This window comes from Prionailurus bengalensis, chromosome D2 (genome assembly GCF_016509475.1).
Source record: "Prionailurus bengalensis isolate Pbe53 chromosome D2, Fcat_Pben_1.1_paternal_pri, whole genome shotgun sequence".
NCBI classification, from domain to species: Eukaryota; Metazoa; Chordata; class Mammalia; order Carnivora; family Felidae; genus Prionailurus; species Prionailurus bengalensis.
In genome coordinates this window covers 12,623,782-12,636,975 of record NC_057351.1, presented here as the reverse complement: position 1 = coordinate 12,636,975, position 13,194 = coordinate 12,623,782, and the positions used below count along the sequence as shown (strand labels likewise).

General features: G+C 47.7%; 1 protein-coding gene across 1 annotated transcript in view; it reads right to left on the bottom strand.

Annotated features, from left to right (window-relative positions):
* Nucleotides 1-13,194, bottom strand: part of NID1 (nidogen 1) — an 85,493-nt gene that overhangs the window by 36,954 nt on the left and 35,345 nt on the right. The window contains exons 5-9 of the mRNA XM_043596250.1: nucleotides 10,927-11,076; nucleotides 8,558-8,809; nucleotides 5,968-6,168; nucleotides 3,300-3,545; nucleotides 2,099-2,242 (exon numbers count right to left, since the gene is read on the bottom strand). Of these exons, the coding sequence (XP_043452185.1) occupies nucleotides 2,099-2,242; nucleotides 3,300-3,545; nucleotides 5,968-6,168; nucleotides 8,558-8,809; nucleotides 10,927-11,076 (993 nt within the window). The remainder of the gene's footprint in view (nucleotides 1-2,098; nucleotides 2,243-3,299; nucleotides 3,546-5,967; nucleotides 6,169-8,557; nucleotides 8,810-10,926; nucleotides 11,077-13,194) is intronic.

Here is a 13,194-nt window from a genome sequence, read left to right as displayed (position 1 = left end):
AAGTGATTTGCCTAATGCAATTTCCTATCAACGGCCTCATGTCTCCATGCATTAACACTGTGAGGCATGTTCTAGTGACCCAGAACAAAAAGCAGCCTGACTGGGAATCTACCCACATTCCATGGTGCTAATCTGCCAGAGCAAGGGCTAACCCCAGAACAAAAGCAAGTCCCCACATGACCACCTGTCTTCCTGAGTGACTGCATCAGAGAGTTTTCTATGATAGCAATAGATTATGCAACGTACGGCTGGTTGTGCCTTGTGAACTGAATTAAGTGCTCCTTCTACAATAAGCTCAGGTACCAAGAGTGGAAGAATTAGCCAGATGTCATGGCCCAGCAGCAGCGGGTTGGGGCATCTCCATGTTTTATTAACATTCTGTTGGCATATGAAGTAGACACAGGGCCATGTAAAGACTAAGGAGGTATGTGCTTCCCCCAAAGAAATGAGGGACCCCCTGCATGGTGTCCATCACCATCTTCACAGCCCTGGGAGATCTCTGGTCACTCGTGCTCTCTCTCACCCTCTCTCTCTTACACACACACACACACACACACACACACACACACACATACACACACAGGACCATGCTTTTTCAAATTCGCCTGAGCCAATTCAGCCATTCAAAACTGTTGGGCTATTGGGGGACATATTGGAAAACTGATGATCTGAGGCGATCAGATCCCTTCCCAGTGGTATGTTCCAAGGAAGGTGAGCCTCCGATTGAATTCTATCCCATGTACAAAGCTATCAGCAGGCTGGCTAAACGACTATACAGTCTGCTCTTTTAAGCACAGGTCCTGCTCTCCATGATTTCAGATGCCCCCACGAGGACCTCACATAGAGTTCACTCTGCCACCCTTTCTGTTAAATCAGCACATGAAGCGTGCCATTCATCAGAGGGTTGGATTCCAGACCTAAGGCATCGTTCCCAAATTTCAGGGCTTCTGGGCTCACCAGATTCTTACGCCCGAGTCATTCAAGGGGGCTGCTCATCTTTCTGGCCAAACACACTTGTGTATGCTGCTCCTGCGCTAGGGGGATCTACTTCTAGCATTCCTTAGGGTCACCAGTGAGCCCTGTGTCACAGATGTCGGGAGCTCTGGTTGAAGCACCTGACTTCCTGGCACTAGCTGCCTCTGCCGTATGGACTCTTCACTGAGTCAGGAATCCACCAACTGGCCCTTGTTACTGGACCGCGATTTAGTCACGAACGTATCAGGATCCAGCTGTCTACGTGCATGTATTAAAAATTAAATTATAATGAGGGGCGCCCGGGTGGCTCAGTCGGTTAAGCGGCCGACTTCAGCTCAGGTCATGATCTCGCGGTCCGTGAGTTCGAGCCCCGCGTCGGGCTCTGTGCTGACAGCTCAGAGCCTGGAGCCTGTTTCAGATTCTGTGTCTCCCTCTTTCTCTGACCCTCCCCAGTTCATGCTCTGTCTCTCTCTGTCTCAAAAATAAATAAATGTTAAAAAAAAATTTTTTTTTTTAAAAATTAAATTATAATGAGGGGCGCCCGGGTGGCTCAGTCGGTTGAGCGTCCGACTTGCGCTCAGGTCGTGATCTCGCGGTCCGTAAGTTCGAGCCCCGCACTGGGCTCTGTGCTGACAGCTCAGAGACTGGAGCCCGTTTCAGATTCTGTGTCTCCCTCTCTCTCTCAAAAATAAATAAATATTTTTTAAAATTTAAAAGGCAGAAGCGAAAGAATGGATCTCTAGAGCTGCTGGAAGAAATGAGATGGGGTTTGCGGGACACTGGACACCAGCAGTGCCTGGGTTCCTTACAGGGACCGTTACATTATTAATGTTAGAAACAGCGCTGACTTCAGCTTCCCTTTAAACCTGTGTGCCGTGCGGCTTTCTAAATTCTACTCTGCTGCTGGGAGTCTGTGCACTGGACCAGATGGAAGAAAGGGGCGGTCCCCCTAACGTGACCACGGGAAACCCAGGGTGTGGGGCTTAACCAGGCTCGGCAGGCCCACCGGCGTCTCCCGCACCCACGCTCCCTCGCCACACCCAGCCCTCCAGTTTGCAGGATCTGGATACCCCCTCCCAGCTCGCTTCCCAGCCCCCCCACAAGTCAGAATGGACGGCTGTACCGGAGCAGGTCCTCCCGTCCCCTCGGAAGCCGATGGAACACTCGCAGGCGAACTGAACCCCGGGGCCGGGGCGACAGGCTGCGTTGGTGTCGCACCCATGAGTGCCGATGTAGCAAGGATTCTGAAGGGCATCGGGGGAGCCGTCTGTGAAGGAGAGACATTAAAGCCAAGTGAGTATTCAGAAACGCCTGCCGGTTTTCCTCCTTCCACAGAAAGGAAGGCACAGCTGATGACCAGGAGAACAGCAGTGGGTCCTGGAACAAGAAACCAGACTCCTGTGTCACCAGGGGGCAGCATCGGCAAACTACATCCCTCCAGATCCACCCCTGCTTTTGTAAATAAAGTTTTATTGGAAACCAGCTGCATGCATTCACTTGTGAACGGTCAATGGCTGCTTTTGCGCTCGAATGACAGAAATGAGATCCTGTGACAGACGCTGCATAGCTGGCAAAGCCTAAAACATTCACATTTTTAAGAAAAAATGCGCCAACCCCGATGCCTAGAGCTACAGTTGTCAAAGGATGGAGAAAGACACCAGCCCTCCTTGTCCTTTGTGAGGCTACGGAAGGACAAACGTGGTCAGCTGGAGAAATGACCCGGGTGTGGGGGGACCCCACCAAAAATAACCGACAAAGAGAAAGACCTTAATACCCAACCCCAAAGATATGGAACCCCTGGGGCTTGGAGATTCGGATAATGTGAAGTCTGACGCCGAGACGTCATGCTCGCTCTCCAAATGCCAGCTCCTTCCACGCAGCCAGAAGCATGCACAGACCCGACCTCAGCCCCAGCAATGTGCTGTCACAGGCAAAGAGTGTCATAGGCGCTGTGCCTGACTTTCATCAGACTTTATTCAGATTTCCTCAGGCTCTGAGCACACATTCCATTCAAGGCTGAGCATGAGAGTGCTCTAAATGCCCTGCTGAAGCCAGCCGTAGCCTTTTGGATGGTCCGCTCTGTGGGGTAACTCAACGGGTTAGCATTCTTCACCCCAAACAGAACAATGAAGAGGCTTTAGGTTAGCAGAACAGAGACGCCTAAGCTGAGAATCACAGGTGATGAGATTATTTCGTCTGTCAGGCCATATTTTAGCATATTTTCGTCTTCTCACTGAGAGTAAAACGTGAGAAGTAACGCGCAAAAGAGCGGAGATAGATGTGCGGGCAGACACGCGACGCCCAATCCGAGCTGCCATTCCTACCCTTCACGGGACCGATGGAGTTGCTGAGCGCATAGCGCAAGATGCTCTCCTCCTGGTTGTACAGGACGAACACACTGTCCACTGAGAGCTGCTGGGTGTTGGGCAGGGCCGGCCGGGAGGTGTCGTGGGCGCACTCCTGGAAGGTGATGGTCTGGCGCCACTGGTAAGTGTAGATGGTGGAAGGGGCAGCGCCACCTTGCTCAGGCTCCATCACGGTGTACTCCCGGGTGGAGGAGGATGTGATCACTGGGATGCGGTACGGTGCAGTGGGAAGAAGGGAGACAAGGCAGGGAGACAAAGGAGGCAAGAGGCTTAGTCAAGGGCTTTAAAACTACTGGCAGTATTGCCTGCCCAGATGAGAGATCAGATGCAGCAGGTTGCAGAAGGCCATGTATTTCCGTGTTGGGACTCGCTCTGCTACCTAGATTCCCATACTATTAATGGGATTGTCTGCATCAGTAATATGTATTCCTTTTTCTCATCATGTGCTCTTTAGAAGTTCTGAAGTCACCCGGAACCGCCCCAGAGAGTAAGGTCTGGTGGGAAGAGCACACGCGGGGAAGCAGATACATCTGAACTTACACCTTGCACTACCACTCACAAGGTGTGTGATCACAGGCCGGTTACGACTCTAGCCTCGGTTTCTTCTACAACATGGGTTGGGGCGCGAATGACATAATGCACGTAAAATTTCTGGTCTCAAGCGGGCCACCACTATTAAGATAAACTACCATCTACGGAGCATTGACCGCGTGACCAGCAGAGCGCTAACTGCTTCACGCAAGTTATCTTACTTAGGATTCAATAAATAGGGGCTGCTATGTGTGACCCTAGATTAAGCAGTTCTCCCATATAAAAAATGAGGCACTAAATGGGTTTCAATAACCAGTTTTTGAAAAATTACTAAAGTGCTGTGAGCCAACCTCAACAGAGAAGAGAGACAGCCCTCCCCACTCAGAAGAGCCTCCTTTTCACCCATATGATGAAACTCTCAACTTCCTATTTAAGAAAAAAAAAGAATAAAAGGCTCTTTATATTTGTGTGCTCTGATGTAGTTCATAACAAAAGCCAGAAGATAAATAAAAGATCAGTGTAAGCTGCCTCCTGTCCAGCTCCCATGTGCTTGTGCTGCCAGAAACACCATCTGGTTGCAGGCTGACCACAGACTGGGGTCCTGTTCCCCAGCTCTTGTCATCCCCGGGAGAGCCCAATCAAGCCACAAAGCCTTGGTCATTAGCACAACCTTTGTGGATGGCAATTTTATAAGAGCCTTCTAAAAGTTCCTGTTGTTTGGCTCAGCAGTTCTATTTCTAGGAATTGAATCTTAGAGAAGAATCAGAAATTTGGTCAAGATTTCTGATGGAGATGGTCATTTCAACTCGTTACAAGATGGGAAAATTGGAAATAGCTTAAACTTCAGAAAATACAATGGTTTAGGGGCACCTGGGTGGCGTTCAGCTCTTGATTTCAGCTCAGGTCATGAGCTCACGGTTCATGAGATCAAGCCCAGCACTGAGCTCTGCACTGACAGCATGGAGCCTGCTTGGGCTTCTCTCTCACTCCCTCTCTCTCTGCTCCTCCCCCATTGTGCTAGTGTGTGTGTGCACACACACGCTTGCTCTCAAAATACATAAACATTAAAAAAAAAAGAAAATAGAATGGTTTAAAGTAATAGCCGTATAAAAGTAGACTCACTAAGCAATGCTTTCAAAGCCCACTGAAAATGAAGATATGATAATGTGATATAATTGCAATTTTACTTAAATAACAACTATATACCCAACTGCAGAATGTGTAATAGAAACGCATCAACGTTAAATTTCCTGACTGTGTGATCATTGTACTGTAGCCACGTAAGAGAATGTTCTTGTTCTTAGGAAAAATAGGTGACTTATTTAGGGGACGGAAGATCACAACAACTACAACTTATTCTCAAAAAATATGTATAATTTGCGATATATATACACGTGCATATATATATATACGCGTGTATATATATATGGACGCGTATATATGTACATATATATATGTACATATATACGCGTCCATATATATATACACGCGTATATATATATACATATATATATACACACACACATGCGCAATGGAATGGTAAAGTAAAGGTAGCAAAATGTTAACAATTGGTGAAGGTGCATAAATGGCAAATGTAAACTGTGTTGTTTTCAACTTTTTTTGTAAATTTGAAATTATTTAAAACAGGTTAAAATATAGAGACATACATATGTACGTATATACATACAGTACATACAGATATAATATCCATGCTGTATGTTATATCCCCGGAGACTTATGAGATCTATGTTGAGATATTACATATATATGTTGGGGTATTTTATATATAAATATATACATATGTATATATATACACACACACACACATATATGGGGAAAAGGCTGAAAGAAAACAAATACATTTAAATCTAATAATAATGGCATGGTTTTACCATTATGCTTATTTTCTTTTTTGCACGAATTTTCTACAAGTGTGTACTATGCCTGTAATTAGGGGAAAAGGTGATTTTAATAAGCTAGCACCCATCTATTTCCTGCTCCGAAGCCCAGGAGACAGTGCTGGGGCTGCAGCGGTGGGCGGGCCGGAGGCCGGGACTGCCCCCCACCCCCCTCCCCCACGGCCCTGGCTGCTCACCCCCGGGGGAGTAGTGGTAGAGCTCTGTGTAGGGCTCGATGTGAACCGAGGAGCCGAAGGGGATCTGCGGCACGCGGCCCTCCAGCTCCGTGGTGATGGTCAGGTGTCCGTGCTCGTCGATGCCGCTGAACCGCTGCTTGATGACCAGCTTGCCCGGGTACCCCACGAAAGTCACCTCGGCCTGGCGGGTGAACTCGCCTCCTGGAAAGCAAGGGCAGTCTGTCACCTTGCCGTCTGGGAAGCCCCCTCCTGTCAGCCCTAGGCTCACAGTGCTTCGAGGGAAGGAGGCCAGAACCTCCTCTACAGGTGCTTTAGTCTGATTGCTAGAAACGGAGCTGGCGACACGGAGGACAGAGCGGGGATGTCCATGCGGCCCCACTGAGCGATGCGCATTGGAGAGACACTCCTTCCCAGCCCCACCCCTGCATCTGAGATGGGCTGGCTCAGGAATGGTGCTGAAGAACAGAGGACCAGCAGTGCTAGCTACCTACTGGGTAAACCAGCACATGTCCCCTAACCCTGCTGAGCCTCCATTTCTTGGTGATAAAGGAGTGATCCATTCTGCCTTGTGGACACCAGAAGAGGTAAAGGATGTTACAAACTGCTTTGCCAAGGGCACCTGGGTGGCTCGGTCGATCAAGCGTCCAACTCTGGATTTCGGCTCAGGTCACGATCTCACGACTTGAGGATCGAGCCGCACCTCCAGCCGCACCTAGGGCTCCATGCTGACAGCACAGAGCCTGTTTGGGATTCTTGTCTTCCCTCTCTCCCTCCCCCATTCTCTCTCTTTCTCTCTCTCTGTCACACACACACACACACACACACACACACATACACACACTCTCTCTCTCTCTCTCTAAATAAACATTTAAAAAAATGTTTTTAAAAAGTGCTTTGCCAAACGTCAAGCGTTCCCAGATGCCAGTTACAATGATGATTAGCGTAACAGCTAAATGGTGGTCAGGAAGGGGGAGTGGCTTAGGGCAAACCCTGGCCACTACCGGAAGCCACCTGAGGAGCACTTATAACAGGTGTTGGCTCAGGAAACCTCCTTGGTCTGTGCAGGGCAGTAGCCCCAGACAGGCAACAAAAATACCTGCCCCCTCTTCCGGCTTCTTCCCTTTTCCACATTTGCACACTCCCATTACAGCAGGGGTGCTGGCAAACGATGACCCCAGGGCTAACTCTGGCAGGCAGCCCTTGGGCCAAGAATGCTCCTTACATTTTTTTTTTTTTTTTTAAAGTCAAAAGAATGATGGGACGCCCGAGTGGCTCAGTCGGTTAAGTGTCCGACGTCGGCTCATGATCTTCCAGTTGGTGGGTTCGAGCCCCTCATTGGGCTCTGCGCCGACAGCTCAGAGCCTGGAGTCTGCCTCAAATTCTATGTCTCCCTCGCTCTCTGCCCCTCCCCCACCCATATCAGTCTCTCTCTCAAAAATAAATAGGCATTAAAAAAAATTCAAAATATCACCATTTTAATTAACCCCCATATAAAGCAACACCAGCATGAAACGCTGTGCAGGGAAGGAGCAGCGTCTGCGGGTCTGACTGCAAAGCTCAACTCTGTCTGCCAAGGAAAGAGCATGTCTGCATGAGAACATGAATGAGGTTATAATACTCAGGATATATATGCCTGAGAGGCAGAGAGAAGAAATATTAGGCCAAACATTAGATATCTTATGGGTAGGTCCACCCTTTTCCAAATATATATCCTCTCCTTTCTGAAAATGGCCACATTTCAGCATGTATTTACACTCCATCACTTTTGGAGGGTTACCCTTGTAAAGCCCAGAGACCCTGCTTTTGGGGTGTTTCCACAACAAAGCCATGGCTGAGGCTCCAGCGAGGGGAGGCAGTGGTGGAGAAAACGGAGGCAGCGGCTAGGTACCTGTGACCCAGAACAACGGGCTTCAGGTCCCGGAAGTGGCCGGAGAAGAAGAACAGAGTCTCCTGCACCCAAGCTGTTCCAGAAAAGGGCCTCTAGCACGAACAGGGCTGCTGGCCTCAAAAGAGACCACGACTACTCTACGGAAACCTTTCTCCCAACCATACGCCCCTGTGTCCAATAAAGACTGAACTTTCCCTGGCACAGCCTCTAAGAAGCTTCAAGGAAAGTCAGGTTTTCTAAGACGCAGGAGGATTATGTTTATCAGGCTTAATTTACCAGCTAGAAATGACGGGTTCCTTTTCTCCAAGCAGATACTAAAGAAACGTCAACTATCAGTTCAGATTGGTTGGGAATCTGGAGGCAGGCTTGATAACCAGAATGACGGAAACTGTGAGCCCCACACTTTGGGGTGTGAGGATGTATAAAATGACATCACTTGCTCTGCTGGAGACTTCTAAATCCCGCCCCACATGAAATCACTCCCTGATCACAAAGCAATTCTAGATAGCTTTAGTTAGTACACAATAATGAAAATATTGATGATTTTGCCTCAAAATCTTATTTCTGGAGCCACAAAATGTTCATCAGTACGTTTTTGCAGACAGGAAGTTCCCTTTGCATTCACCCCCCAGCCCCCCACCCCCCCCAGGGCCCCAGGCACCATCGTGTGGTCCATTAATTTCAACGTCTGAGATAAATTACCTGTGATGCTGAACCCATTCTTGAATCCCTCTTGTTCCACCGCAAACATCCATCCAATGATGCCTCCAACAGGGGCCAGAGGAAGCAGAGAATAGCCAACGGTCTCGGGAATGGTGCTGATGGCTGTGTACGAGCGCCCGTGGTTCATCACCACGTAAGAGTGGAGGTCGGTGTTCTCGAAGACAATGGGCACCGGGCTGTTCCCCACCAAAATCCTTCCTTTCACCTTGCCGTTAACTCGCTGAGGGGAACCTGAGCAAGAAACAAAGAAGCCAGCCTTTTAACAAAGAGTAACATGGTTGATGGGACCTGTACCTATAAAGCAAGTTAGATATTCCAACATCTTGGGGCACCTGGGTGGCTCAGTCAGTTGAGCGTCTGACTCTTGATTTCGGCTCAGGTCATGATCTCACAGTTTGTGAGTTCGAGCCCCGTGTCAGGCTCTGTGCCGACAGCACGGGTCCTGCTTGGGATTCTCTCCCTCCATCTCTCTCTCTCTCTGTCCCTCGGCTTGCTTTCTCTCTCTCTTCCAATCTCAAAATAAATAAACATTTTAAAAAGAAAGAATTAAATTCTATCAGTTACTGACGGCACATATCTTGTTTCTCTTCCTAGAGTATAGGGACAGGACTTTCCTACCCAGCTCCTTCACTTGGTCTCTGCAGAGTTTTCTGCACATATTTAAGTTCTTAATGAAATCTGTTGAGTCACACTAGACAGAGCGGCTTGTACCTGACCGTCATCCCCATGTTCAGAAGACCTTTCACTATGTTCGGGATGCCCAAGGGTCACTGACAAGCCAAAGCATACACACACAATAACTACGCACACAAATTGTGTCACTGCACTGGGGAATGCTATTAAGTTGGGACGACTAATATGAAAAAAATGCATCCCCTAAACAATTACAGAAACAGGCAGGAAAGCCAAGTTAAGGAAACCAAACAAATTTTTTCCACCAAACCTTGAGCCAGAAAAATGTTTCCAAAGTAGCAAGAATCCAACAAATATTTAAACCACAGAACTATTATGGGGCGTGTATAGAATATCAAAATATGTAGCTGAACAGTTTGTTATATCTGAGCTTGCAAAACAAGCACAAACTGCTCAGCATTTCCAGCTCTGATATTTGGCATAGAAAGAGCTAAGGAGGCTGCTCTTTAAGAAAAAGTTTTCAGTGTCGATTCTAGAAGCTTGTCTCAGGGTGAGAGAAGCATAAAAGCCAAGCCTCAAACAAAGAAGCAAAGGCACACCATACCTGGGGGGTGGGGTGGGATTTACATTTACAGAAGTTCAAAACATCCCCCTAAATTAACATGAAAAGTACACATAATTTTCTTTCATTGCTTCAGATAGTATTTAACAAAACTCACTTTATCTCATTGTGACCCAGAAGAAAAAGAAACGTTTTTAGCAAATTAACTGATTTTACCACAGCTATGGCTGGGGATGCGAAAAACAGAAACCATTTCTGCAACTGAGTTTTATTTAATCAAATCTGCAAAGCAGTTGAGGTTCCTGGTGAAACACAAGGAAAATGGCCGGTGACAAGTGAGGTGACTTGGTGTCTGAAGGGGACAAATGTTCAGTATGGTAGGGTTTTTGCTGGTTTTAATTTTATGGCCCTAACCTCCTGGAGGCCTCACTGTCTGATCCCCTAGACCTTCACCGAGAAGATTCTTTTCACCTGAGAACATCAAGACTGGCTGGTCCTCTTGGGTACAGAGCTCAGAGCTGATGTCCGCCCACAGCTGAATCCATTTTGGAGTCAGCCCCCCATGGGTCTGGAGCCCAGAATTAATTGGTGTGCCCCTTATGCTCTGCCATCATCGTGCTGTGATTTTAGAGGCATGGGGGAAGGACAACCCAAGGGGAAGGGTGACTGGACTAGACTTTTCCCCACTACAAACTCTGGTCTACAGCCGCCCACGTTGGCCCAGCTGGGGCTTAACAACCATTAGGCCAGTCAGATCTTTGAGCAGCGCCACACGGGAGGTTGGAAAGAAAGTGAGGGATACGAGAGGCATTAACGATGCCAGGTCCATCCAGGCCGCATTATTTCAAAACTTCAGCCTTTGTCCAACACTAGGGGCCGTTGTGAAGATGGGCTCATTTCAAAGATGGAGGAAAAAACAGCGCAGGAAAGAAAGAGACCTCACCGTGCTAGAAAAACAGGCATTCCCCGAGAAACACCCTTTAGGAGAGGATGACAAAGAATGGGAACGAGATCTTAAATATGATTGCCCTACTAAAAAGACTACCCACCTTTAGAGATCTGGGTAAAAGCCAACCTTTCAAAACAAGCACCAAAACAGAAACTCCACTCCCTCCTTCCTCCCGCACAAATCGAACACACAAAAGCCGAGTACCTTCTGCGACACACTGTCGACCGTTCCCAGTGTAGCCAGCAACGCAGCTGCAGCAGAAGCCCGTGGCGAAGTCCCTGCATTCCGCGTGCACAGAGCACTGGTGTCTGTTGTTGGCACACGTCTGGCGGGAATCCGTGTTGTAGCTGAATACTGTTTAGGGAAAACACGGCACACCGGTTAGCGTGTGCATGGCGGTGGACCAGGCTGGGTTAATGACACTGTGAGCCCCCAAGCCCTTCCCGTCTGCTGGGGGGATTCCAGGACAGTGCTCACACCTGTAGCTTCTTACGTAGTATGGTGGCTGCAGTACGCAAACCACCAAGGCAAATGGGTCTAAACGGGGTTTGAGACATCGCAAGGGTGAATTATTATAAAATGCTATAATCCTACGTACTGGGTCATGCAATCAATATTATCACTGTATTGACATTAGGCTACTACCACCAAATACAATCTTAATATGGGATCCAGGTAATGTAGCCACATGGGCTTGACATTTTGGGGCAGATCGTACTTTTTTTTTTTTTAATTTTTATTTATATTTGAGGGAGAGACAAGAGCGTGAGTGGGGAGAGGCAGAGAGAAACGGAGACAGAATCCGAAGCAGGCTCCAGGCTCTGAGCTGTCAGCACAGCCCAATGAGGGGCTCGAACCCATGAGCTGTGAGATCATGACCTGAGCTGAAGTCCAACGCTTAACCAACTGAGCCACTCAGGTGCCCCTGAGACCATAAATTTTTTTAAGTTTATTTATTCATTTTCGAGAGAGACAGAGGGTGAGTGGGGGAGGGGCAGAGAGAGAGAGAGAGAGAGGGGGAGAGAATCCCAAGCAAGTCCTGCACTGTCAGTTAGGAGCCTGATGTGGGGCTTGAACTCACAACACTCGAGGTGATGACCTGATCTGAAACCAAGAGTCAGATGATGAACCGACTGAGCCACTCAGGTGCCCCTAAATTTTTTTTTTTTTACTGTTCTTTATTGTGGTAAAAGAAAATTACACATATAGATCTATCTCATAAAATGTGTCATTTTAATGACCTAAAATATTTTAAAACTTTGTTGCCTCTTTCTTCTCCCCAGGGGAAAACTCAGAAGCCCTTATACTCAAAAGCTGATTCGAAGTAATTCATTTTTTTTTTTAATTTTTTTTTCAACATTTATTTATTTTTGGGACAGAGAGAGACAGAGCATGAACGGGGGAGGGGCAGAGAGAGAGGGAGACACAGAATCGGAAACAGGCTCCAGGCTCTGAGCCATCAGCCCAGAGCCCGACGCGGGGCTTGAACTCACGGACCGCGAGATCGTGACCTGGCTGAAGTCGGACGCTTAACCGACTGCGCCACCCAGGCGCCCCTCGAAGTAATTCTTTAGTCATTCTTGGTCCAAAGGCCTTTGACCCAAGAAACAAAAAGAATTTCTATTTCAAATTCCTACGTCCCAGGTTCATTTTATTAGAGCTATGAACTAGCTCATTAAATTTAATAATCCAGAGCAAATTAATTTGCAATGAACTTCAAAAGCACAAGAGGGATGGACTTTCAGAGGGGATAATGATCCAATTTATAAGTGACTGTTACGAGGGAAGATTAAAGTTTAACCTTTAGTGGTGGATTTGATTAGTCTACACCCTCCGAAGGGAATTTCCAGTGTGTATAAGGGTGGCGTTTGGAGCTGGGAACATTCGGGCCCTGAGCTGAACACACAAGACGTGACTAATTACTTCAGCTCTAGCTGTGGGCCCAGCTCCCAGTGGGTCCCTTATGGCCTGTGTATCTGTGGGTGACTTTTCAAAGAACACCGGGAATGTACTGCTGGCTACAGGAGACTGACCTTTCTAATAAAAACAGTGGGATTGGAGGGACAGGAAACATCTGTTCTGGACACATTTGGGGTTCAAGTCTAGGCTTTTACCAGTACCAAGTAATAAACCACCATAAGTTGTTGGTGCTAGGTATGATGAAAGCTTCACAAATGTTATGTCAGAGACACCTAGACAGGGAAAAGCAGAATAAGATTCCAGACTAAACACCTACAAGTAAATACACCCCACATGTCTGGGGGGATCAGTCTGGAACAAGTTCTACGAGTAAACACACCCTACATGTCTCGGGGAAATCAGTCTGGAACCAGCTGTAAGCACGGAGTGCCATATGCTGGCTGTTAGCATCACCCCAAGAAATCCAGGGCACAGCGTGTATAGGGGAGCCCTGAGACATGAGCCCATGTCCTCATCATGCCAGTAAGGGGTAATTTCCCCATTTCTGTGGCT